This window comes from Calypte anna, chromosome 2 (assembly GCF_003957555.1).
Source record: "Calypte anna isolate BGI_N300 chromosome 2, bCalAnn1_v1.p, whole genome shotgun sequence".
NCBI classification, from domain to species: domain Eukaryota; kingdom Metazoa; phylum Chordata; class Aves; order Apodiformes; family Trochilidae; genus Calypte; species Calypte anna.
In genome coordinates, this window is record NC_044245.1 from 18,189,199 (window position 1) to 18,215,704 (window position 26,506).

General features: G+C 40.2%; 1 protein-coding gene across 7 annotated transcripts in view; it reads right to left on the minus strand.

Annotated features, from left to right (window-relative positions):
- KIAA1217 (KIAA1217 ortholog) overlaps positions 1-26,506 on the minus strand; it is a 339,766-nt gene that overhangs the window by 158,227 nt on the left and 155,033 nt on the right. For 4 of the 7 annotated variants that reach the window (XM_030445023.1, XM_030445015.1, XM_008492705.2 and 1 more), the window contains exons 1-2: positions 14,718-14,937; positions 9,428-9,711 (exon numbers count right to left, since the gene is read on the minus strand). In XM_030445023.1, coding sequence (XP_030300883.1) covers positions 9,428-9,711; positions 14,718-14,787 — 354 coding nt within the window. In that variant the 5' untranslated portion in view covers positions 14,788-14,937. Of the gene's footprint in view, positions 1-4,986; positions 5,007-9,427; positions 9,712-14,717; positions 14,938-26,506 lie in introns of those variants that run through there. The other 3 variants (XM_030445014.1, XM_030445017.1, XM_030445022.1) reach the window with 3 other exon arrangements.

Consider the following 26,506-nt stretch of genomic DNA (forward strand, 5'->3'; position numbering starts at 1 on the left):
GAAGAACTAGTCTTAAAAATAACAAGAAAATAATTTTGGAAGATAAAATAAATCTCAAGTGTAGGAAAAAAATGATCTGTAGCTACTAATGATCAGAAAGTACATGATGCACATGGCCGATTATCCAACTTCCACCTCTCGAGAGGTGGAATCCACAGCAGAAGTCATGGTGAAAATATTTTATTGCTCTTTCTGAATTTCAAACGTAACAACTAGTTTTGATTTTTTTTTTCAACTGTGATTTTTTTTTAAGTGAAGTATTCCTACGGTAGTGTATTAATCAGCCAGTGAAAACCTTTCCTAAACTTAGAAAAAGGGAAATAGTCAGTTTTACTACCACTGCAGTCTCCAGTGGAATGAATGGAATCACTACAATCCACAACACAGGGGACCACACAAAATTCAGCAGTACAAAAGGTACTAATTAATGATAAAAAAACCCAAAACACAAACCCAAACACTCCTCCCCCACACACACAGAAAAAGGACCCTTTAAAATGTAATCTCATCCAACCAAATGTGCCTGCATTAGTTGATGTGTCAAGATGCAAAACCTAATACTACCAGCTTCTGAATTTACTGAACTGACACAATGCTGGGGTGAACATTGAACATACACATCTCAGCAGCTGTTGTCAGTCACAGATGTTGGCTGCAATTTTAATAATAGCACTGTTTCTCATGCTGTACTCACCTAATTTGAAGATAAAGTGGAATATATGTTCTTAAGAGATTTGCTTGTCTTATTTACTCATGTTCTCTTATTTGAGCCCAGAAAACAGATTTAAATCCCAGGGATTATGGTTAAACTAAATGAGTTAATCAGGTGCAATCTGCCTTTGTTAGAAAATCAACTGAAAAATGCTGTAATGCAGAGCAATGGTCCAGAGGTGCATTTACTTTGCTAATGACTGGCATGAATACATACTCCCTTCCCAAGTGACAATGTGCAAAGAGCAGAAAAAATGTTTCCAGTGGGAAGCTAACAGGACAATGCAGCTGAAAAGAGAACAAGCAAAGCACATACCCAACCATTTGCAGGGAAATTATCTTGAGACACAGCAAATATTCATAAATAATGAGGCTGATCACAAATACAAATACAGAGGGAACCCCTGGCCAATGACTAAGTCATGCTGTAACCTCAGCTCTACCACCAGGCATGGTCTGTTGTTATCACCCAACACCTTTGCCAATCTGTGATGCTCCTCACCCACCGAACACCTGTAACACATCTCCAGAACTACAGACTAGAGGGAACACCTGCTCAAAACCAGCAGAGGCAAAGACATCTATAGACAAAGGCTTCATTTTCACTTCCATCACAAACATCTTCTGCTTTCATAATTGTGCCTTCAAAAGTGCCTTGAAATCAACTTTGGTGTTGCTAACAAGCCCCATCTAGAACTGTGCTCTGAGGACATCTATCATGCTGTGCACCCCTGAGGTAGGCATGAAGCACAGAAACCTGTGGCATTTTGATTTCAAAGCAGAGTTGGAAGAGGAAGCAGAGGCAAAGCACCTGAAAAACCCAGTCTACTTCTGCAGGATTTGTAATGAGGCAGGAGATTTGGCTTTCTTGTTCCAAAGACTGAACGATGTTCATTGACCATGGCTCCAGCTCTGGGCAGAGGTCCCTGATAACCACACAACAGCAACAATGAGCCAGGGCTTTCCATCACTGACTCCTGAGATTTTACTGCCAAGAAGAAATAACAGCAAGGTCCAAGATCAATTCTGCAGTCTTGCGACAAGGTTCATTCAGCAGCTGGCCTGAGTGACTAACCACAAGACTATGGAGGCCAAACCCTGTAACATGTCATTGCCCAGTGGCTCAACTTCAAAAAGCAAAATGTAAGGTCTACCAATAGCAAATGTTTCCGTGCTTCCCTAGAAGAAGGAGGGCATCAGGCACAGATTCAGAGAAGGCTGGAGGTGCCTCTGCCACAAGGGTAGTCACTGTGCACAACACAGGCTCTTCTGTCCACCACTGCTGAAGCAGTTAATCCTGCACTGAACCCATCCACTGAATGAGGCCCCTGAGTGCAGTTTTTGGTAGTCATCTATAGAGCCAAAAAGCACCAGGACTAAATTGAGTGCATGCAAAAAAACATCGATAAATGCCTCAGGATATTTATATGTTGCTAAAACCTAAGGAATCTCAGGTATCTATCATAACCAGGAGAGCTTTCCATGGGCAGCTAAAGCTCCCAAAACTCTGCTTTAAGGGATACTAAATTCTTTCTTGGATCAAACCATTAAGTGCTGAAACAAGATAAATAGTGGGTATTTATTCAGTTGAATCCAAAGTAGACTACATAAACTCTTTGTTGTCATAAATTAGGTTAAAAACACAAATGTACAAAACTCACATGAACAAAGGCAAGGATATAACAAACACCTGGGACTTCTGACTTACAAACAGTACGTGCTACTTAAAATGTGGAGGCGTTGCCAAAGAAGAAAAGTTACTAATCCTGTTGGGGCTAAGTAACTGCATTGGTGTGTGGTTTACATGGGGGGAGGGAAGGGAAAAGAAAGAGAATTACTTTATTACCCTTTTTGCAGCTTTGTTTTGTTTGCTTTTTCGAAAGAATAGCTTTTTTTTATTACTTTAAACTGATAGATATAAATTAAGAAACTTACATTTCTCAAAGCAAGTACTATGACTCTAGTCGTAGTTAAAATCCATTTACTTCCAGAGACATCTCAGGGCTCGTAGTTTTATACCTTATTCTGGTGCTTTACTTTTTTAAAAATAAAGAGTAAAATTAAAAGACTTTTCACTGAGACATTCTATTAGGAATATTATTCTTCCTCAACATTTCACTTAGAGTTAATACAAAGTAACTTCACATTGGTAATGAACTATCTCTTTGCTCATTTATATATCAAGCTATTTATAAATATCTTACAATCACAGCAGTATTTTTGGGCTAAAGAGCAGGTTTCAACTCAAAGCAAATGTACATGTCATCTCATGTCCTTCCACATACAAAATCTTATGGCTTGGAATTTAAGTCTGTAATCATGTTTCTCAAATTCAGTTTCATAGCTTTACCTAGGTGCTTTTAACAATGCAAAATAGGAGGAGCACTGGAAAGCAATAAATTGTTGCACCAGATGGTACATGAGACATGGGACACATGTGGATACTGCAGAGGGTCCCTCTTCCCAAATGTGCAATGTGCTCTGTTGGGCTTACAACAACCATCCAGGAAGAGGGGGAATCACTGTCTCATTTGGGCAGAGAGGTAGGACACACCAGATGAGAGGAGGCAGGAACTCACAGAAATCTCCTGAAACAACTTCTGAATTATTTTTTTCCTGAACAAATACCTGCAACCTAAACAGCAAGCTCCAGCTGTATGACACTGACCTCTCAGATAAAAATAGGTATTTTTGATGACATTATATACAACAGTATGCAAACTAAGTAGTAATTCAAAGAAATACATTTTCTCAACTAGAAAAAAATGCAGCAACATATATCCAGACTAAAATCACACTCTTCACAGTCACTGTATACATTTTAAATTCAAATGTAATTTTTAATACTGTTTTTTAGCTGGTACAGACCAGAAAATATGCACAGAATATTAACACTAAATCAATTTCTCCCTACCTGATTCCATGGCATCAACCAGAAACAGTGTAATGAATGCAAAATACACCAGCTCATTTGGCACAGAGTCATTTATACATATTCTAGTATTAAATAATTAACACCCAGACTTTGGTAGAAAGGTTAAACTGAAATTCGTTCTATATTATTCTCATCACTGGCTTAGTTTCAAGATGTAACTAGGTGTGAAAGCAAAAGAGCTGTGACCAAGAAAAACTAGTTTGGGATTTCTTCCCTTTGTACTGCTTTCAGATCGATTCACTTTAATAATCAGTACCTGTCCTCCAAAAAGTTTAACCTTGCTTAATCTACCAATGCAGAACAACAGAAATCTTTTATGCACTGCTTTTCATCTAGAATGAGGAATTTCACCTGGAATGTTCTTACCATATTCTGCAGCCTCCTCATTCCCTAAATCCTACTGAGAATTTACACTGAATCAAAGTTTCTCTCAAGTTTACATTTCTCAGGTATCTTTAGGCAGAACCTATGATTTTTCCCTTTTCACATTTTTAAGCTTGGACAGTAACTACCACCAGCCCCCACCCTTTCCCACTGGGATCTAACCCTTTTCAAACTAAGAGATTTGAACAACTAAACTCTGTAGCCCCAAATCTGCCTCTTGTTACCATATCACAGCAGGGGGGGGGGGGGGGGGGAACAGGACGGCACTATCCCTCACCTATTGATGTTTACTTGATCTCTCATGATTGATGCAAGCACAAAAGTGGCTGCAACTAAGAAACAGGGATTTTAACTACTCTCCAGAGGGACTGAAAATATCCCCTTTTGTTTAGACTTAAACCCAAGTCACAACAGCATATAGCTGCTGGACTTTTACCTCCAAATATGTTTACCCTTTACTAACGCACTTTCATCCAAGAAAAAAAAAATCTATTAAGAAATGCCCCAGCATTACCCTGTCATGTGGACTTAAAGTCTGTTAAACTAACTGATACCATGTTTCATTAAAAAGAAGCCTCAGTATTTCTCTAGATAACAAATGCTGGAATTTTAGGGCTCTATTTTAAGAGCTAAAGGAGAGACATCTGGCAATAATCTACAAATAAATACAGTGTCTCCATTCTTAGTTTCTCCTCCAAAACACTACCTAGGACATTTTTGCAGCATGATTCACGTTATCAGCATAATACGTTACAATGCTTTTCAAATAATTCCGAATTCAAAGTTCATTCAATAAAGAACTCATTTTTGAAAGAGAAAAGGGAACACGCCATTCCAGAACACTGCCTTTATTGACTCAGCCCTGCTGCCAGGAGGAACAACGTGGTGAAGCAAACTCTGCAGTTTCAAAAGGATTTTTGAACAGCAAGGGCAGAGAGAGAAAGAGGCTTATTTACCGAAATGTGAGATTCCACAGGTGCGGCCAGAGATGGTATGAAATCCTCTTCTTTTAGTTCCAAAAGTTTTAATTTAGGATGAAACCTGTGATAATCCTTTCAAACTGCCAGGTAAAACACACGCCATATCTCAGCCGTATTTTCTTTCGCCCTTTTGCAGCGTAACTTTGTTATTTGCATGCAGCTTAGCTCTGGCCTATGGGACTTTTTGAACATTTACATGTTAGATTAGCTGTCTTGACATGCTCTATCAAGCATGACATCATGGATCTCCATGGTAACCTTAACCACACCTGCCCAAATGCCAGAGTTACCTGTCATGTTCAGACCTAACTGAACACAACAACAACAAAAAAAACCCTTAACCACCATTTTCTAGGCACTCAGCCTAGAAAAGCTGTTTTCTTTTTTTTTTTTTTTTAAGTGGTGGAAAACTAATTTCATTTGCCAATAAATTTGCTCTTCACAGAGCACTGGCTAAAACAGCTAGAACTATTTTCTGACCCTTCCACATCTCCCACTGTATTTCCTAGTCAAACAACAACAAAAGAAGTCTATGGCAAACATCTTCCAGCTCATTTTCTAAAGGCATGCTCAAGAATGCTGTCTCTGAAAAACTTCTACTCACTCATTTTTGCTCTCTGCCCCCCGGAAAGGTTTTTGGTTTTGTTTTGGGTTGGTTTTTCTTTTTTTTATCGAGGTGACTTGTAAAACAGGTTCACAGCAGGGACTACCCCCCCTCCCATGCACAGGTTAGTATTTTAACCTCTTAATTGCAAACTCTTTTTCATCCTTGCAACCCATGGCCCATCTTTTATACTTGTTCCTGCTCCTTCCTTTGCTGCTGACCGGAGTCAGCCCCATCTAAGCAGGTGACTGAGTCCTGCCATGAGCTCAGCAGCAGACAATTCACACTATCTCAAACTTCAGAAGACCGAGTCTGTTTTCCTCCTTCCTTTCTCTTTTTTCTTTCTCGCTTTCCAGGGGATTACGTTAGCGCCTTGCTTTCATTAATGCAGGCGAGACAGTCTTGGCAAGGTATCCAAAGGTCCTGCAGAAACTTGCATTACCTATAAAAAAAGATTTTGTTCCTCGGCTTTCCAGGCTTCCGGCTGATGTGGGCTCTGGTGTCTGTCTTTGGGACTGCCTTGCAAGGGGGACAAACCCCAGCAAGCCACTGGGCAGTGGGTCCTGGAGCTTGGCTGTAGGGTGCTGCATTCACCTGTGGGTGTTTTGGGGTTCACAAGGCACAGCACGCCTGCACCCCAGTTTGCCATGCAGACCAGCTCAGCTGCAGGGTATTTGCCTTGCAGCAGTAACCCAAGGCCCTTGTGCAAATAAAGACTGCCCCTGTCTCTGTGAGTTTTCCTTGCCAAAATAAGATATCACAACAGGGTAACAAACCTGCGGGGTGGAGGCGGGATGATCTGTGTGCACAGCTGGGAGGTTTCAGTTCACCACATTAGTTAACCATCAGTAACCCCTGCTGGCATTTTACCTGGCTGTGATTGTACTTCTGATCTGTGGCAGGTCATCAAGAGTAGAAATGGGTCCTCAAGAGGCACATCCAGGGAGGGATTTATCTGGTAAATGAGGCCATTAATATGTAGTGGAAGATATGGACATTCAGAGCTGACCTCCACTGATAGAGGTGATACAGTATGTCCTGACAACATCAAACATTTTTTCTCCTGATGTTTATCTGCTGCAAGCCAGGGGTCAGTTTGTTGTACTCAGATACTGATGGTTAAAATGGACAAGAGAAGAAAGTCCAAACTCACACAAAAAAGGAGACAATTACCAATCTGGCCCACTTTTGTTAGTCTATAGACCTGAAAGACAAATTATATGATATCCAAGGGACTATATCCCAAATGTAAATATTGAGATGTTTTATGTTCCAAGTGTACCATTTGACACAGAGATTAGAAAATTATGTTGCATTAGCTACTATCCTTGAAAGGTCTCCAACAGTGCTGAAACTCCCACCATGGATAATATTGCCACTTTCTAGATACTGGAGCACCAGAAGAAATAAGAAGAAAGTAAAGGAACCTAAAAAATGAATTGTCACATTGTAAGGCACATCTTTACATGCATTTTACAGATTTTGTATGTAAGGAATGTATGCTACATACACATACCTACTACATGTATATGTAGTTTTCCTTCTCCACTACTGCTATACATATACACAGGGAAAAAAAAGGAAATCTATATGCTTTACACACACATACACCTTCTGAAGCAAAATTATGTCATGGTCTTATTCAAGGGGCAGCTAAATAAGCCTACATTATACATACAAGATAAATATATATACATATACCAATGCATATAAATACATATACCTATGTGTGTATGTATACACAGAGATACAAATATACACACACATACACACAAAATACACAGGTATATGTGTACACATCCATACACACAACTTGGTAAGAAAAATCTCTTCTGAACTGTAATGCCATGACCATAGTAATCTATTAGTGCAACTTATGAGCAAGATTGTTGATAGACTTCAGCAAATTTCTTACAATCAGATGGACTGACTGACTTCTGCATGTTTTTAATGTGGCTTCTGTTCAGTTTATCGTTTTTTCCCAAGCTCTGCCAAATGGGTGGATACTTCAGTCTTTCCCATTTCCAAGAAAGACAATTTAATGCTCTAAAAGTAATTCTAAAGTTATTTTGCTTTAGAATTCACACTCATTCAGTACAATTCATATGTCTAACCATCAAAAAATAAGAGCAGGAGACATTCGCATTAATTTTACCCTCAATAAATTATCAAGGGTGACACATTTTAAACAAATAGCAAGAACAGTTACTGCATTCCTTCTCTAATTTATTGCCTTCAGAAAAAGCTCAAATTACAAAATGTGTAGGGTGTAATGCTGTAGGCTTTTTTAAACTAGGTTTGCAGTGTTTGCAACACTGGAACTAAATATTTACATGACTCCAAAAGATCTAATCTCTGGATTTCACCCCCGTCCCACCTCCTTTATTTAATTTGTATGCTATCTTTATCCACCACCCAGCACATTCCACACAGTCACTAAAGTTCATAGAAGAGATAAGTGGGGAGAAAAAAAAATTTTAAAAAAGATTTTTAAATCAAGACTTTCAAAGGAAAGGAGTATAAAAATAAGGAATAGATCATTCTCATTAGACCTAAAGTCTTGTAGCAATTTTAGCTGGATACATATGGAGTCTAGCACTTATGCTGTGACACAGTGATAGCACCTGGTACCTCCAGAGACCATGTCAAAGAAAAGTTATAGGGGGAAGATAGCAAGTGACAGTCTTTCCAAATCTGCATCAGTGGTTAGATCTCCAAAGGTTTGAAAGGCTTCAAATGACACTGGGAATTCAATTTTATAGCAGAGTACAGTATTTTTCCAACCTGTTTGCATTCCTTATTTTCAATTAACTTGCTGCTAGTACTAGAATACCTATACAATGCTCAGGAAAAAAACAAAACAAAACGAAACAACAACTTTTATAAAAAGGCTTGTTGTAAATAATTTCTTAAACTGAGAAGAACAGATAGAAGATTCCTGAGCCTGAACTCTAAATTCTGATGTATGATTGGAAAAAAAAATAATTACAGGATAGAACACAGACTGCCTATAAAGCTGAGGAGATTAAACTCTAACACTGCACCCAAAACTGGAAGCCAGACTTTGGCTGAGAAGAGATTCTTGCACGGCATCCCCTGAATTCAGAAGGTCTGTGTGACAGCAGTCTCCACTTGCTTCAAGAAATACATCAGTGTGTCACATCTCCTCTGACTCTACATCTACTTTTCACTGCTGAAATGCCATTGAAGGCAGGCAAAAAGCAAATCACCCTAAGGTATATTGATGACAGACCGACGTGGATGTCAAAACATCTTGAAGGAGGCAGATACCTGTGGATAAGTCCATTCTGTTTGTAGTAAAAGGCTCAAAAAGAGAAAAGAAAGCAAATGAAAGGGTATCAGAGCCAGCTAAAGCACACAGATGCACTCTGTGGATATTTTCTTTTCTCCTGGGCAGTAGTACCAATACTGGAAGTGTAACAGAAGTCAACAGCTGCTCCATTATTTTCCTTTCAGCTGTGAAAAATAGATGGAGACCCTTGTACTGAGATCAAGAGTCTCACCCTCATCCCTTTCTTCATGTATATTCTAAAAGCAAATGAAAACCTCTTCAAAAAACGTCAGTTTCAACAAACAATCCCAAGGTAATATTGAGTAGTTTCATTTTTATTACTATTTCATTGAATTTCAAAGGAGCAACTGAATCTTACACTATATAAAAAAAATCTGTCGAAGACTTGGCTACAGTCTCACCTTTGACACTCACCTTTGTAAGGACTTGTACTTTACAACTAACTTTACAAAGTTATAAGGACTGTTTCACAAAAAGCAAGATGAATTTGAGTTTCATACCTGATCTCTCAGTCTTTCTTGGTGTCCCATTATTGCTGTGGCATGGTGGGGATATTTCTGCTTCAGATGCTCAAGAAAAGCCTCTCTCTTCCTGTCCATTTCTGAGGTTTGCATTCCCAGAATCTCTCTGGAACTGCGAGGGCCACCTACAGTATGTCTTCGAGGGATGTTGCGGGTGGACTTTGAGTTAGAAGTGTGATTGTTCGGGGCTGAAGGGAGCTCTTTAGATCGGAGACATTCTGCATCATCTAGTGATGTTACATGCAAACTGGTTTTTGACTGATCTGAAAAAAACCAAAAACAAACAAAACCCCCAAACCAGAATATTATAAGAACTTAATACCAATATTCATACTAATAAGAAAAAGAAAATAATCTATACATAAGTTAGGTTATTTTAGAAGTCTGATAGTGTTCCATGGCACCTTCTGCATCATTAGGCATATACGTATTGTAAGAAGCGGCCCAGAAATAATAATTTCTGTAAGCTATGCACAGTACTTCCATACTTTTAGCACACAATGTCAGTATTGCCTCACAGATAAGTGAGAATCATTAAAGTAGATGTTCCTTTTGTATCATCTTTACAACTATGTGACTTGTAAGAAGGTCTGACAGGGCCCTTATTCTCTGACCTTTAAAATCTTCAGGATGCTTTCCACAAGAAGAAACAGGTTTCTTCATTAAGCTCCTTTACACCTAATGGCCCCAGAACTAGTACCCTTAAGGATACCGACTGATAAAATTCTTTTGACAAAGCAAATCTGAAATCCTTAATCTTTTTTTCAGCATGTTTTCAACATGCTATGAAACACCTATAAAATACTAAGCTTTTATTCCTGATTTCTGACTGTGGTCTGGTTTTAAATTTCACGGATCTCCCTTGGATTTTATATGTCTCAGGACAGCGGTCTGGAAAATACTACATCACTTTTTCAATAAACCATTTCTTAAGAAACAGAAGAAAAGTAAGTTTTGTGTGATATAAAAAGAAAAAAACCACCAACCTCTCAGATAAATTTTACAACTTTAAAATCTACTTTGAGACCAAAGACCATGATGACATTTGTAAAGAGATAGGCAGACACCAAGGGTATGTAAGCACTGGCTTATCTTCAGGTAACTCTGTAACATGAACCCTCTGGTGCACGAAAAAGTGCAGTCTGGAGCCTTGTTACCTAATACCTTTGAAAAATCTCTCTCTCCTTTGTCAGCAAAGAAAAAAAACCACCAAAACCCAGAAGCACTGAAAAGGCCTCTCCAAGTTTGATGAGGCCTTCCCCTTCTTTACTGGCAGCCTCAGACATCACTGCGAGTGTTAACCCTTCATAGCACCTCCCCAGGAGTGGGAAGCTCCTTTTCTACATGTTTTTAATACCTCTCCACTTCTTCCTGTCCAACACTTTCTGCCTCAGAGGCCTTTATCTTCCCAGCCATCATCTGCCCCACATGCTGCCATTTATGCAGCACTACTCTTTGGGAACAGCCACCTACTCACTTCTTTCTATGGTTCAGTCAGTCAGTTTGATGCTCTGTCTACCACTTGCCTTGCAAATTTATGCTAAGCATTTTTCTGCTTTCTGGTGTGTATTGTCAATTGCCTGCCAAGTCTCACATAACATCATTGGTCATTAAGTTAATCCTCTATCTGTGGAGCCACTGCCAGTGTAATGTCCCAGAAATTTACAGGAAGAAGTCATTCCTTTGGCGGGTTTCACAACAGGACTGCACCCAGGAAGGTCCTCAGAGACTTTGCGTGTTTCTGTAAGCTCCCTATAATGCTCATAGACTCCAAAATATCAATAACACCCTCCCATGGAAACCCATCCCGAAAGCAGAACCGGACACAGGAGCTCAGATTGCAGGCAGCACCACACTTTGATGAGCACAGATCCAGGCATGACTTTGGAAGCAGGTTTGGTTCGCAGGGTTCAAGTTTTACTCTCATATAGATTCAAAATGCCATCTCTGACCTCAGCAGCATTTTCTAAGACCTTCTGAGAAGGACAATCCTGATTAAACCTTCAGAGTGGCAGCCTCACATGTACATGTACACACACACACACATGCATACACTCAACTTTTCCATGCACAACTCAATTACAAAAACATCCAGCCTAACTAATTATTGCAAATTCAGAGCAACAACTGCTAGATTCTCTCAGCTTGTTTGAGAAAAGTGGTAAAACAGTGTTTTGCTTGCAAGAAGTAGTCTGGCTACTCCAGATACACTCACTCAAAGTGGTTTCTGAAAGCTTCACAGTCACCTCAGCAGATTTTACACGGGAGGAGAGGTGAAATTGGGATGGCTGGAATTTACCATCTTTAATGTGTTGCACCAAAAGCCAGGAGCTTATCTCCCTGAGGCTGCTGGAATATAGGCAGCAGACATAAATAAGGGATTTCCTTGGAGCTCGAGAGTCAACTTGAGCGTGGGTGACTGAATGCAGCAATTTGGTATAAAACCTTAAAGTATGGTGACAGCAGCAGTTTCAATCACTGAAAGGGTGGCAGACAGTTTCTCAAAAAGGCAGGTAAACCTACACTGACAAACACAACAGAGAGCTCACGAATGTGTATTTTGGGTCCTAAATCTCTCTCATACAAAGCCTTTCCTTTCTCTGCACTTCAGTTATTTCAATAGCTTAAGAAGCTGCTAATTATTTGGAACATAAAGAGACATATCAAGTAAAGTGTTTTACCGCTATTTGTTATTGTGTAAAAGCTTGAGAAGGGATAAAAAAGAACACACTTTTCATATATTAGAAAGATAAACAGACCATTTTTTCTTTCATATATCTGGAAAATACTGTATAAATACCAGGGAAAAGAAAGGAATGTAAACTATGCAAACTAACTGCTAGTCTTGCCAGTGAGCTGACCTGGGCATTCAGCAGCTCTCAGCATTACAGTGCAAGCAGCACGTGACTTTCTTTGCAGACCAAACTCTGTCACATTAGAATATGGATCTTTTCCCTAGGAAGTGATGAAAAAAATATTCCTTGGCCACTTCCTAGATAGGGACAAGTGACTTTGATGGCAAAGTTGAATGCTGGGACCGTCAAACCCCGCTGTCTTCTTAGGGGTGCATGAGCTCCACAGCTGCTGTGTGGGTTGCAGTCTGCAAGGAGGAGAAACTGGGAGGTTTTCTGGATCCTGGTGTTGCTCAATAGCAGCATGGGCAAGTGGGCAAGCTTTCCGTATCTTCCAAGTGAAGATAACAGGCCTAGAAAATCAATTCCCAGAGATAACTGAAATGTGTGAAGGATCATGTGATGGTTCCCAGAAGAGACCTAAGAGTAGAAAACGGATAAATTATGCAAGTACCCTCCCTAGAAAAGGTCTAGAGAACCCAATAAAAAACACAGAGGTGTAAGATAAGCTTGAATCCCTCTCTGCCTCCCTCATGTTCAGAAGCTAAAAGCTAAAGGTCTTTCTGTTCAATAAAAGTAGCATGTCTACAGGGCAAAAAAAGCAAAAATTGCTGCCTGACAAGAGGGGACTTAGTCCACCCAACAGCTTGGATAACCCTTATGCTTGAGATGCTTCTTTGATCTGAAAGTAAATTTCATGTTTTCTTAAGTTCTCCCATCACTGCAGTGTATATGACTACTGGAAAGGTCCAGGTTTGCAGCACACCTAGGATTATCAGGAAGCTTATCATAAAGGATTACTTGCTGTGAGCTGAAAATTTAGGGGGAGGGGGAAAATAAAAAGGAAGAGATAAGTCCTTCAACATGTCCTGCTATGCAATTCTTCTGTCACACCTTCTGTTAAGTCTGCAAAGGTCAGAGAAGGCACTTTGCTCATTACTTTACATGGTGTGAGGATTTTAATAGTCCTGTTTTGCAACCTGAGTGACATAAGGGAAGAAGATTTTCAGAATCATTTCAGAGAGCAACAAGTATGGACCTGACCTGTACTGCTACTAGGAAACTGAGTCTTGAAGCAAACCACATTCAACACTTAGAGTTTAAAAAAGAATACAATTTTCAGAGTGTTCATCAAACCCACCTATGTTATGTTTAAGCTAGCAGTAAATTTGAGATTATTTGTAATCTTTTTAATTTAATATGCTCTCTTTACCAATAGCTCTGATTCCAAGGAACTTCCAAATGTAACTTTTGGATGTGGGCCAAAACTACTAAATTTGGTTGTGAACTCTCAGCAACCAAAACTTTTGGGAATCAGGGATCAGTCTGGTCAGACCTGTGTTTTTCTAGTTCCACATGTATCTCAGGCAGCTTCATACAACCCATACAGAAGAAATATGTTACTGGGGGTTATTTTTTTCCTGTTCAGACACACCCTTTAAGTGAAGATTTCCATCCCACCAAACATAAACATATACAGACACAGTTGCACCTGACTTGCACTGACCACTACTTTCACTTTAAGAATTATTTAAAACAGTGTCAAACAATCAATAACCTCCAAGAGTATTTTTTTTTCTCCTGAGTTGTCTATGCACTATTTTCTGGTATTAGAGACTTGTAAACTTCTGTAATTTTTTTTTAAAAACCACATGTACCTGACCATGCACTGTTTGTTTCACAGAAGCATAGAAACACAACTTTTGCTAAAGTGCCTATGAGAAGTACATCAACTGGGAACGTTCACAGGTGCTCCATGAATACTACAGGAGATACAAATTAGATTTGGTGTTTGTCGTGCTACTCAAATATTTTGCTCCACGTGGAACAGCCCACCGAGCATTCACCAGGAAACACTTTTCATTCACTTTTAGACAGAATAAGGCAACAGCTGACCTGCCGTGAAAATCAGGTTTATGATTTCTCGGCTTCGCTCCAAAACAAACCCAACCGGTTCCACACAAAGTAAACTTAACCCAGTGACAATCGCCGTGAATCTCCCTCTTTTAAAGACACGCCGAGAAAAACATGAGCTCAAACCCACTTCTGTGAAGGAGCTTTTCCCCTGCCATAGGTGAAGCACGCGGAGAGTTTACAGGGAAATTTGCCGTGATTCGGGGAAGCTGCCGTGATTCCTGCCCCTCGGGGGAGCAGCACCCTCCGCACCCGGCAGGTCCTGTAAGCGCTGACAGCAACACAGCCCGCGCCCGCCTAGAAAGCTCAGACAGAAACCACTCTGATGGGAAAGTTAAACTCACCAAGTCGGAGTGTTAGGGACATCTGCAGAGCCATTAGTACAAGAGACACATGCTTCCCCCCCCTCTCGTCCCCCCATGCATTCTGCCTCCAGCTACAAAAAGCAGCAACGAGGGGCATGTTAAAATGCAGCTCCATCTTTGCCTGATTCCGCTACTTACCCTTCATCTGTCTGCTGTCTGTGGAGCCAGCCAGACACAGCTCCAGTTTCTGGCTTTCATTTTCCTCCATTGTCCCTGCCTACCGCCCGGGCTCCCCTCTCTAACTTGGAAGCCGCAGCACCCGGCCTGTCAGCGCTCTGGCTCGGGGAGGGGAGCGGAAGCCGGCCCGGCCCCAACGCCCCGGCCCCCAAGCGCCCGCGCTGCCGGGCCAAGGGGGCTCTGTGGGCGGCGGCGGCGGGAGGAGCCCCCCGGGCCCAACAGGTGAGGGGCTGCCCCCCGGTGAGCCCCCGGCTGGCCCGTGGCGAGCCCTTAACGAGCTCCCAGCAAGCCCCCAGCGAGCCCCCAGCCGCTGGCTGCCCGCTGCCCGGTGCCGCCGGGGAGCCCTCCGAAAGGCAGCACTGCAAACATGATTACAGGCCTGAGTCTCTGCTGGAATCCGAATCCACAGCCTTTCAAATCTCTGTCATGGGACAAAAGGCTTTCCACTGAATATCTTTTTAAGCTCGTAACCACCGAGCCCACAAACATTCCTGATAAATGCTTCTCTGTCTTTTTTAGCGTCTAGTTTAAAAGCAATTCATTATATACGGGCTTTGAGGTTTTGTTTTCTGTTGAATTCTTTCAAGCTGCTCAGAGAATGAATTAGGGAAAAATCAAGATACAGGAATTCAACTTTAGTGAAGCCAATAAAAATGAATGGTAGCAATATGTAAGCAGGGACTTCAGTTAGGAGGGATTTTGCAGCCTCAGTAGCAAAACATACAGAAACATAGAGATAATTCTCTTTTGGCAGATCAGAAGCAGGAAGCCTGAATGAGACTCAATAGATCCACCAGGCTGCAAGGCAAAGAATAATGTGGCTGAGAAGGGTGAGATCAAATCCCACATATTCCAGCAGATGCCATATGTGTTGATTTAGTGGAGAATATCAGACCAAATTAGTCTATCAAAATTGTAAAGCAGAGCCAGAGATGGTGGAACAAACTGAGTGCTGAGTTACAGCACCAAGACTAGAAAGTTTATCCATGGGCAACTTCTGAATTAGGTTAAGAACAAAGCATAACTGAGATATTAATAAAAATACACAATTTCTCATTTAAATCAACCTCATACTGCAACACCAGATAACAGTTAGTATCTTGGATGGCTTTTTAAACAGACCTCACATAATCTGGTCTTTCAAGCTTTCTCCAACTCTGACTTCAATATAACATCAGCTAAATTGTTTGCAATGACCTCTCAACCACCCAGTCCAGACGGGCTAGCAAAATTCCTTCTACATCTCTATCTGGCAGAAATGTCATCCTGTCTACTGAGATTATTAAATGCTGAAATGTTTTGTGTGTATATAAATGCAATACAGAAGCTCTAGGAGAATCACTCCCATGCCCCAGTCCTCCCCCTTCCAGACAGAAAAAACATTTGAGTAAATGACAATTGCCAATTAATAAATGAACAAAACAATTGCTCATTAGATCACACATTCTCTAACACTTAAGAAATATTTATTTTCATTTTAACCAATAAATTCTATATGGTCTTGGAACCTGGCAAAGGTCCTAGAAATCTGGCGCAGAAAACACAGAAAAGATGAAAATACAATCTAAACATTAGCACTGCTATTTAAGGTCTGCAGTTCAGTGTTCCCAACAGAATACTCCTTTAGTTGTCCTGAAATATAAAGAAAACAGTGTGATACACATTGTATTTAGACTGGTGTTTTTACTGGCTGTGGGTTACTCTCTGCTCATTCTGACTGTCAGCTATTTTAGGAGGGGAAGTGATGGCCAGCACCCCCACTTATCTGATGTTGCCTTCTGTGATAGGGAGGAATGTGCCTTTAAACACTGACATTTTCCAGAGTCTGGACAAGGGTGATGAACCTCTTGCAAGTTATACTCACAGCCAGCTGGAAGGAAAAACGGGCTCTAACAGGAATAGTGATCATTGAACACCACTAACTTCAAGAATTGCAACTCAGAAACGCCTGATGGGAAAAGAAAGCTAGTGCAGTTGCTTAGAGTAGCAATGTGAAAGCTGCACCAAGTCATCACCTGCACACAGGGCTCAGAAACTAAGAGTAAGGAAAATAAGGACATTTAAAAAGACCTTATACTGAAACAATGCAATGGAAAGCATGAAACGCATGTGTCTATGGAGTCCCAAAAAAAAAGGTGCTTTTGTAGCCTTGTACAAACCAGTGCTGGGGGTCAGTACAGTTTGTACTGAGAGCCTAATAAGATCAAGATCAGCACACTCTAACCCATTAGGAGGCTTCTCTTCCATCTGTAGTGGGGAAAAAAAGCAGAAAAGTAGTTTAAGACTTAAAGAAAAAAAATCATTAAAATACCTAGTTTTAGGCAGCACCATTAATTTCCATAGCCAAGAGCACAAGACAGACAGTTGGTCTCTTGGCTGCTCCACTGCCATGTCCTGTTGAGCAGGAGGTGCCCCTTGGGATGGTGCCAGCCTGCTCTGGAACTGCCACTTTCATGGCCACAGCAAGATGCTCCTACTGCTGAGACTGCCAGTAAGTGGTATTGCTGATGCTGCTAAGGGGCCAGAGCAACACCGCCCCCCAAAGTGTAGATGAGCTAAGAGAGACTGCTTATTTGGTTGTGAAAGTGTGACTTGAAAACTAAGTGCAGCTTTGGGAGAACTTCTGCAACTGCAGAAGCGGTCTCTCAAATAGGATTAAAGAGCATTGGCAAGAAAAGAGACTAAGCATGGCGCACTTCAGTATCATCAAAATCAAACAAAACAGGAGACCCTGCCCAAGCCTCAGGGAAACATAGTTAATCTATGCTGCTTCTCAGAAACAGTTGAAAGAGCAAAGCCTAAAAACATGTTCTCACTTAATGGGAAAAAAACTTCATCTGCTGGTCCCAAACTGGATTTAATTAATATATGTAAGAAGGCCATTCCTTAAAATGTTACCTAAGTCTATGTTAAAGAATTAGCAAAACTCCTTTAGCAACTGAGAAACTAGAGACAGCCAGAACCATTACACGATTAGGCTCAAATAAAGAGCTCCCCAGAACAGTCACTGGGATGAATCACAAACGACAAGTTAAATAAACTTGATTAACCAGTTCACAGCATGCAATCAGAATTTGTTTATCTGTGGGATCAACAATAACAGTGGTTCTTTTTAATTAGTATGCTCAGATCTGGACCCATCAATATCAAAATAATGTATGGAGAATAATTACTAACAGGTTATGTTCTTTTAATTGTGTTTAAAATTAATGTCCCAGAGCAATTTACACTTCTGTATTCAGGAACAATTAACAAATACTGGCTGCACTCAATTTGTCAACCTTAAAATACACAATGATTCCATAGCTCTAGCAATTATTCACAACTGAAAACCTAGGAAGTTAATGATTAATCGTTAAATCAGAAGAAGCATCCCATAATTAAAGACCTGTCCATGTAAATGTCCATGTAAAATCATGTAGCTACTGAGAAATATATCATGAATGCTCTCCATAGTAGGATGCTCCACCTGGTCAGGACACCTCCCCTCAACACCAAGAAGTTGCAGGTGGCCATTCACTGTCAAACATTTGGATTTGGAATGAAGAAAGTAATGTTAACTATAGAAAAACAGGACTGAAGGTTGCTGAAAGTAATTCCACCTCAGCCAGAAGTAAGCAGCTTCAGTGCTGCAAGTTGCTTGAGTTCTGAGCTCATGTCTGTTCTACCTTTTGCTCAGTGAGTTCACTGCAGGCCTTGGTGTGCTGTTTCAATGCTTAATAACTAAAGCAGACACAATCCTAAAAGAAAAGGACTATGTTCAGATAGGTTGATAATCAAAGATCATATACTAGCCACTAACTTATACAAGAAAAAAAAATCACCGAATAAGAATCCATGTAAGTAGATCTGGGGGAAAAAAACAGTTTCAAACTACTTTAAAATTATTGTCTGTTAATTTAGTGTAATGTATCAAGGAATCTCAGTTTTTTAAATTGTAGAGGGGGCTTTATCATAATTTGGTGTCATTTGCTTATTAATGGGTTTCAATGAATTGGTTCCTATTTCAAATTCATGGGTTCTAGCTGAATTAAACATCTGAAGATGATTTTTAAATTTATCATTAAAAACATTCTATAAAAACCTCTGTGATTATTTAGCATGAAATTACCTTCACTGTTAAAAAATCTGTGGAGACTTTCAATATTTATACGTCATATGCTCTAATTCAGTTAATAACTCTCACACTTGTGGGGAAAAAATTAGCTGAAAGAGTGAAAAGGTAATGCCCCAGCTGCAGCAAAAAAAAACCCAAAAAAACTTGAGTATTAGCTTTCTAGACATCTACATGGCAGACTTTTGTAATGTCTTGTCAAACCTATAGATTTCCATTCCTTCAGAAAATTTCAGATACTGACAATATTCCAAATGATACAGAGATTTTTGAAAAATCACAGGAGCCACTACCAGCCCTAATCACTAAAAAAACTATTATAAAGTCACTAAGCTGTTGAACATGAGATGTTTAGGCAGAGGATATTTTAATTCACCTTTCCAATTACAAATAGAGCTCTGGGGAGCAGCTATAATCACTTACCACTTGGCAGTGCCAAGCTCTTAGTTCTGAATAAAGATGCCCCAACCTAGCTCCCCTCCAGCCAAAAAGCACTGTGCTCTTAAGTTCCTTATGCATCCTCCATTCATGCCAAAAGATTGTTAGCCCAGTGAAGCTTACAACTCACATGCAAACATCTACATCATGTGGAAAAGGCTAGGTTTTCTGTTTTCCAAGTTTTATTCCAGTTTCCTTCTCCTTCTCCAATTTTCAAAATAAATTAAAAGGTCTGAAAAGCAGTGAACACCTGTGCGTACCCTAAATCAAACTGAGAAAAAGAACTGTGCTTGTCACTAAGAAGCACTAACACTCAAGTGGGGAGGAAAAATTCTTCCATAGCTTATTTTCTCTCTAATTTGGGACAATCACAACAAAGCTAACTCTACATACACTTCAATGACTTCCCTTCCTTCTGCCCAAGGTATGATGGAACAGAACTAAACAAGCATAATTACAGGATGCATGTTTCTGACTCATGTAATACAACATCTCATTGCAGGTTTTTTACTCCCCCATCGTTGTCATTTCACCACACCAAGCTAACACTGACATTAGTTCATTTCTAACAGTACATTCAACTTGGAACTGAAGACCCTGGCATACTACAGCTCTTCCTTATGCCTGCCAGCCTGGCCACACATGACACAGCCTGGCCAGCTCTTCACATATCACACTTTCCATAGAGGATCACCTATGGCAAGGAGTGAGATCAGCCCACAAACACAGAAATAGAAAATATGAACATGTGTTTTTGCAAGGTATCAAATAAATAACTCTATGAAAGGACAACATGCCTTGCACCACAGAAATTTCAATCACTAGAGTAATCAAATAAAAAGCAGTATGTGGGTGGGAAGGAACAGCATAGGGAATTATTTCTGAGGGAGGTAGAAAAAAAGAAGGATTGTTAAGTTCACTTTTAAGTCCATCTGCTCTACATTCAAATTCTATTTCTCCCCAGTGTAAAGCATTTTGATACCTTCCCTTTTGGATCAATTCACTCAAACAGAGCTCTGGTGAGTTTGGATTTAAATTGGTCCAACTTGTTAGCAGAATAGACCTAATGCCTGAAACACTGACTATTGCTACTTTTACTGATGCCTGCAGGATCTGGTTGCAAATATAAGTGGTGGCATGCTTTAGTGATCAAAAGTATCAAGAGCTGCCCTCTGCAAAGTACAACTATACTTAAAAAGAATGATAACTCATTTTTTTCAGCTGCTACAAAGTACACACGGAATTTATAAAATTGTAAAGTGACTGCTTGAATTACTAGGAAATACAAATTATACTTTGATGGAGCTTGAGTGCAAAAAAAAATTGAATAGTTCAGATCATGTTGTGATTATCATGGCTACTTACTTATCAAAAAACAATTCTGATAAGTACTCTACCAAAACCAATTGTTTAAATAAAATAATAAATACAGTTTAGAAATTAACACAATAGAAGCAGTATTACCAACACACAGCATTCACACAATTAATGGTGATAGTCTTTCTTGAAAAGTCAGGTTTTTTTCTTTATCTCTGTACCAAATTATATATTTGACTTTTCTCCATAATGTCACTGGCAAGAATTAGGTTTTGTTCTGAGACTCAAACTAAAATCATGAGAGGCCAGCACCGATGTGACTTAAGGAGTGGGACATTTTTAATTATTCCTACTATAATTTTTGCCTGTCTCCTGCCAAAAGGGCAGTACTACAGAGCAAACAACAATCTGAATGTCTGAAAAGAGATAAAGATAAGCAAAATAAATTCTTACAGCTTTGCTTCCACCTGGATTTGATTTCTAACCCAGCATAGATGGTCACAGGTTGCTGTTTGAAAAGCTTTTATTTCTGCTGCTCGGAGAGCACCAGCTCCTGAAGGCAGACATAAGAGCAGAGGGTTAATGGAGAACCCTCTACTTGAAAATATATCGATGACCTCTACAACAGTATGTACATCTCTTTCCTTCAAAAGTGCCTCTCTGACCTTCCCAGACCACACTGATGCTATCATTAACACTGCTGATCAGTAAGAAAGCAATCAGAACTGACAGCAGTGGCACTCCTGCTCTGTCTCAGAACTGCCCAGTCTGATCTGCTGTGATACATGCTTACTGATTCCCTCTTCAGCATTTAGGATTTCATAGCGTTAGGCCCCAGGGACCATTTGATTATCTTGTCCAACTTCCCATCTATTCCATGCCATTAAATTAGATGTGGGTTTTCACATGAAGGCCAAACACTTCTATGAGATGAACAAGATGTTACTGATCTCAGGAGACCAATGCTGCACCTGCACCAGTGTTTGCTTCAAACCCCACCACACACGCAATGAAATCTACCCAGATGATCAGCACAGGAACTTGAAGGACACCAAGCTCCCAGCTGACTCCCCAAGGAAAGTTCTTTTCTCTGCTTTTATTTTCTAAGATGACACATCCATGTTAAAAACCCCAGAACTATCTTAACCTCAGAGTTGTGGAGTACACATCCAGTCACTGTCTCAGGTGCAGTCACTCTCTTAATGCATGAAAAAAACCTGAAGGAAAGAAGAAAAGCACCTCAAAACATCCATAGCCTGTTGTAGCAGAGGGGGGCAAATTCTCCTGAACACTGCACGTTACCAACTAAAAGGCTGAAGCACAACAGTTGATTATAATCACTGTCTGTAGTACAGAGCTGCCAGTGTTACAAGCATGTTATCTGAGGGTATTCCAGCACATAGGCCCCTGAAGACAGGTGATGGAATGGGAGGCTCAAGCATACCATGTCCAGCAGCAGGACAGCCACCACCCTGCAACAGCCACCCCTGTAAGGATGAGCTTTCTTCCAGCACCTGGGTGAACATGGCTGCTTTGCAAATACACACATTCTCACTTCACCTGTAGTTAATTCACTGATTACCCTCAGTGCTAAGAAAATGCTTCCTATTTCCTCTGGGTAAGTTTGACTTCAGTTTTCAACAATCAGATTTATGCCCCCTCTGCAAGCTGGACCCAGCAGAGCTGCAGGACTTGTGCTTGGCAAGCAAGCCACCTCACAGCCTCCTCCTCAATCACCAGAATCAGCTGAGCTCCTGGAGACATGCAATGTACCTCAGTCTCAGGATTTATCTTGGAAAATATGTCTTTATCTCTCCACTTTCTTTCTACAATTGCCATCTCGGCCTAGAAATACAGCAAGCCAGACCATCAGAGCCTCTTCTTCTGAACTTAACGTACTAACACTGATAAATGAGTACGTGACCTAAGGGTACCCCAGAAAACAAGGCTGCAGCTGGCTGATGCACAGCAACACAGAGCTTCCAGGAAAAGGGTTGTGAGGCTCTCCTCACCCAGGGCAGGGAGGATATGGTTACCTCCTCCTGAAAAGGGAGAACATACTTTGTGTTTGGGCTGGGCAACATGTCTAAGCACCAAGTGAGCTTTAGTGACACAGCTCCAGTGTCATATCCTATTTCTCCTGCAAGGGGAAGTCTGCTCCTTCTCTGCAGCACTTTTGCAAAAGAAAAAAAGGGAGAAAAAGTAACAATGATCCGTCTCATCAAGCTCCAAGCAGCGCATAGAATTGCCTGGAGTGAGGGCAAGAATAAGCAGCATCAGCATAGAAAGGTGTCATACAAGGTTTAAGCTTATTCAGAGGTAACAGCCTCTATCTCTCTTATGAATAAATACATAACCCAAGACAATTTAATTCCAACTGTTTTGTATTTCTTACAAAAACTTTTCAAAGTATGATGACTCACTGGTGAGCTCTCTCACTGACAACAAAAAATGACATTGTGTATTAGTTATCTCCTTTCACAAACTGCAAGTCTGCACGGAGATACACAAATACCTCTCATAATATAGCACTTGCCTTTACATGCAGCATAGCTGAGGATAGTGAACAGGTAGTAAGCAGTGACAATGGCAGGTTCTCTTTACTTCAAAGGAAAAGATTATTAAATACTAATTGGTAACATAGTTATCTTTTAATGCATATGCTTATACTCCCGTACTCTGATTTCCAATACTCATATGCAAAAGTATAACTTCATGATTTACACTTTGTTATTTATGATTTGCATACTATGCCTTAATCTGTCACAATTAAAATAATGAAAGTCCAGTGATAAATTCAGACTTTTTTACACCTTTTGCTGTTTTGCTATACAGCTGCCATTAAGAGATAGGGCTTGAAGACTGAACCTGGAATGATAGCTAAAACCTATTACTAGTTGGAGGAAATTCTGGGGAAAGTGCTGGAGGGAAAGAAGTATCAAAATCTCTTTGAGACAAGGTGACAGTATTATTTGCATGCCCCCATTTCAGCTTTATAAGCTCCCATAAATCCTCTCTCAGAGCAGCAAGTAACACAGGGATGCCCTTGGAAGAGGTAAGTGAAGGATGAGTTTGCAGCCCCTGAGTAGCATTCATTCAATGCTTTCAGTCTTCTCTTTTTCAAGATGCCTTACTGTAAGAGCTCAAATCAAGAATAGCTGTATCCCAGTAGAGAAGCTCTATTCAGACCTATCCTCTACCCAGAACTATGGGAGTAAAGCTAAGAGCAGCAATGATCTGCAGAATGGACATTAGGACACAGAGATTTACAGGTCTGACATCACTTGAAACACCTGCATCAAATCTGAAAAATTTTCTAGAGAAGTGCATAAATGCAACCAGAAAATACAGGTTGAATACCACAATCAAGGGGTAAAATGCTGCAGGCAGTAATTATCAATCACTTTATTTTCCCAACCATCAAATAAGGTAATTTGTTTGTTTTCCCCACCCTACAAGGAAAAGTCTGGGTGGTCTTCTGACTTTAGGAGCTTGGGAATTTTTCCTCTAAAGGACAAGGCTACACTAGGCTTCTTGGGCAGCAACATTGTCTTACTTGATTTTAGTCACAGACATTAAGACTGTGGCAGTGCTTTGCAAATCATAACTAAATACCTTTTCTTTACAGCTCCATGAAAATCTCAGGAGTGTTTTCAAGGCAAGGATTCTTGAAAGAATCTTGAAAGTTAGCATTTCCTGGCTCTTGAAAGTTAGCATTTTTTCAGTTCTTCAGCTGTCTTCATCAGCATGGGACTGCTCTGTTGTAGGTATTCTTTATTTGAGTAAAGGCTAATCCTCATCTTGCATAAGTTATCACCAGTTTTAAGAATATAACAGTTTTATTTGATATATGATAAGTAAGTGTGAATTCTGAGGCTATTAGTTCACTGAGAAAGTGGCATCTCAATCAAATATAAACAAAAACTCAGCCTCTTGAAGACAGCCTAAATCATTCACCTTGGTTTGTTGTGTTTTGTTTTGTTGTTTTTTTTTTTTTTAAAAAATGGTCTAACACATTGCTACGCATTCAGACTAGAAAAGCTGATTTTAAAATTTTCTTATCCTCACCCCCTTCTTAGATAGTGTACATCTGATAATATCTATGCTCAGAGCCATACCATTCAAAGTCCAAGTTGTTTGCATACTAAAAAACATAAGCTGTGGTGTGTTTGGTGTTGCAACTCAGCTTCCTTTTGCAGAAAAGGAAGCTAGGAGAAATAGGGCAGGAACCAGGCTGAAAAGCTTACTGAAAGCTGCAGCTGCAGCCAACAGCTGAAACTGAAAATCAGACATTCTCTTCTCTCCTCGTCTTGTGGGCCCTGCCACAATTTTCAATATACCACAAATTCAGTCACAGAGGCACTATTACTCGTAATTTCCTTTTGCTGATGGAGCTAAAACAAGAACCATAAACACTTTCCTCCAGCTTTAGAAAGCAGTGTATGTCACTCCTTAGTAGCACTCTTGACACATTACATGTGGACAATGTGTTAGGCAAGTAGTAAAATCCACTGTGGTCCTGTGAAATGAATAATTAAATGTTGCAGAGGGAACCTAAAACATAGGATCATATGGGTTGAGGAAAGCAGAAGCAGAACTGTATTTCCATTTCCCCACCCAGTGGGAAAACAGACATGTGATAGCCAGCAGATGCAGTTGCTTGGAAATCCCTTGGATTTCCACGGGGCATGTAGCAACATCCCTTGATAAAGAAACAAAACCAGGAGATCCTCCCATCAATAAAAATCTGCTTAAAGATAGGAAAGACCACATAGGAACAAAAGACAAAGTTCCCAGATGATGGAGATTGCCAAAAGCGTCAGAGAGAATGCACTAGTCCAGGCAGGTCTCAGCATCAGTGAGCTGGAAGAGGTGTAAGTGAGGTGGCAGAGCTTGCTGAGAACATGATGATTTACAGCAAAGTAGGCTGATTATGAAGAAGAGACTTCAGAAGAGTCACTGGCTAGGCAGCAAATTGACAGATGAAATTCCATGCAGATAAATGTGAAGTGATGTGAGTTGACTTTGAACAGACTATTACCGCTCAAAAAGGGAGTTTGAAGTTATAACCATTTTATGAAAATTTCAGCTCAGTGCTCATTAGTGATTAAAACCAAGCAGGTGTTCGAAAATACTAGGAAAAGAATAGCAAACAAGACAGATAACATCATTATGCTACTGCCTACCCACATTTTGAATAGTGCATGCAGATTTAATTCTCTCCAGGTCAAAAAAGATGTAGCAGAAATAGAAATGTTAAGAAGGCGGCAGCATGGGTGATCAAAGTTATGGAACAGCTTCTGTACATGGAAAAACTAAATTATGTAGGACTCTCCATTCTGAAAACAGATGACTCAAACATCTGTTTGGGGTCTATAAACATAAATGACAGAGAGATGATGAATAGGGAAAGACTACTCATTGTCTCTCAATACAGAGTGTAGGGGTCATCAAATGAAACAAGTAGGCTAAATTACATGTAGATGTGAATATTAATTTCAGAGGGCACCATGGAAGTGCTGGTAAACTGGGGAACTTCTTGCTGAAGGACATTGCAAGTTGCTGAATTTATAAGATTTAAAATAAAAAATAAAATCTGAGCACTGTTAGAAAACCTAACATAATCTTTGGTTTCCCTCCTTGATCCTTTATTCTTCCCTAGGTAACCATCACCATTTGAGACAGGTTGTCAGGCTGGACCTCTGGTCTGACCTGTTACAACTGCTCTTATACTTGACAAGGTACAAGAAGCCCTAATGCTGACAGTAACACTTCATCATGCTTGCTCAACATAAAGAAGTAAAGGCACTTACATTACAATGGAAAAAAAGCAACCATAGACCTAATCAAAATGCTATGCTGTGTAGTGAGAATTGTACAG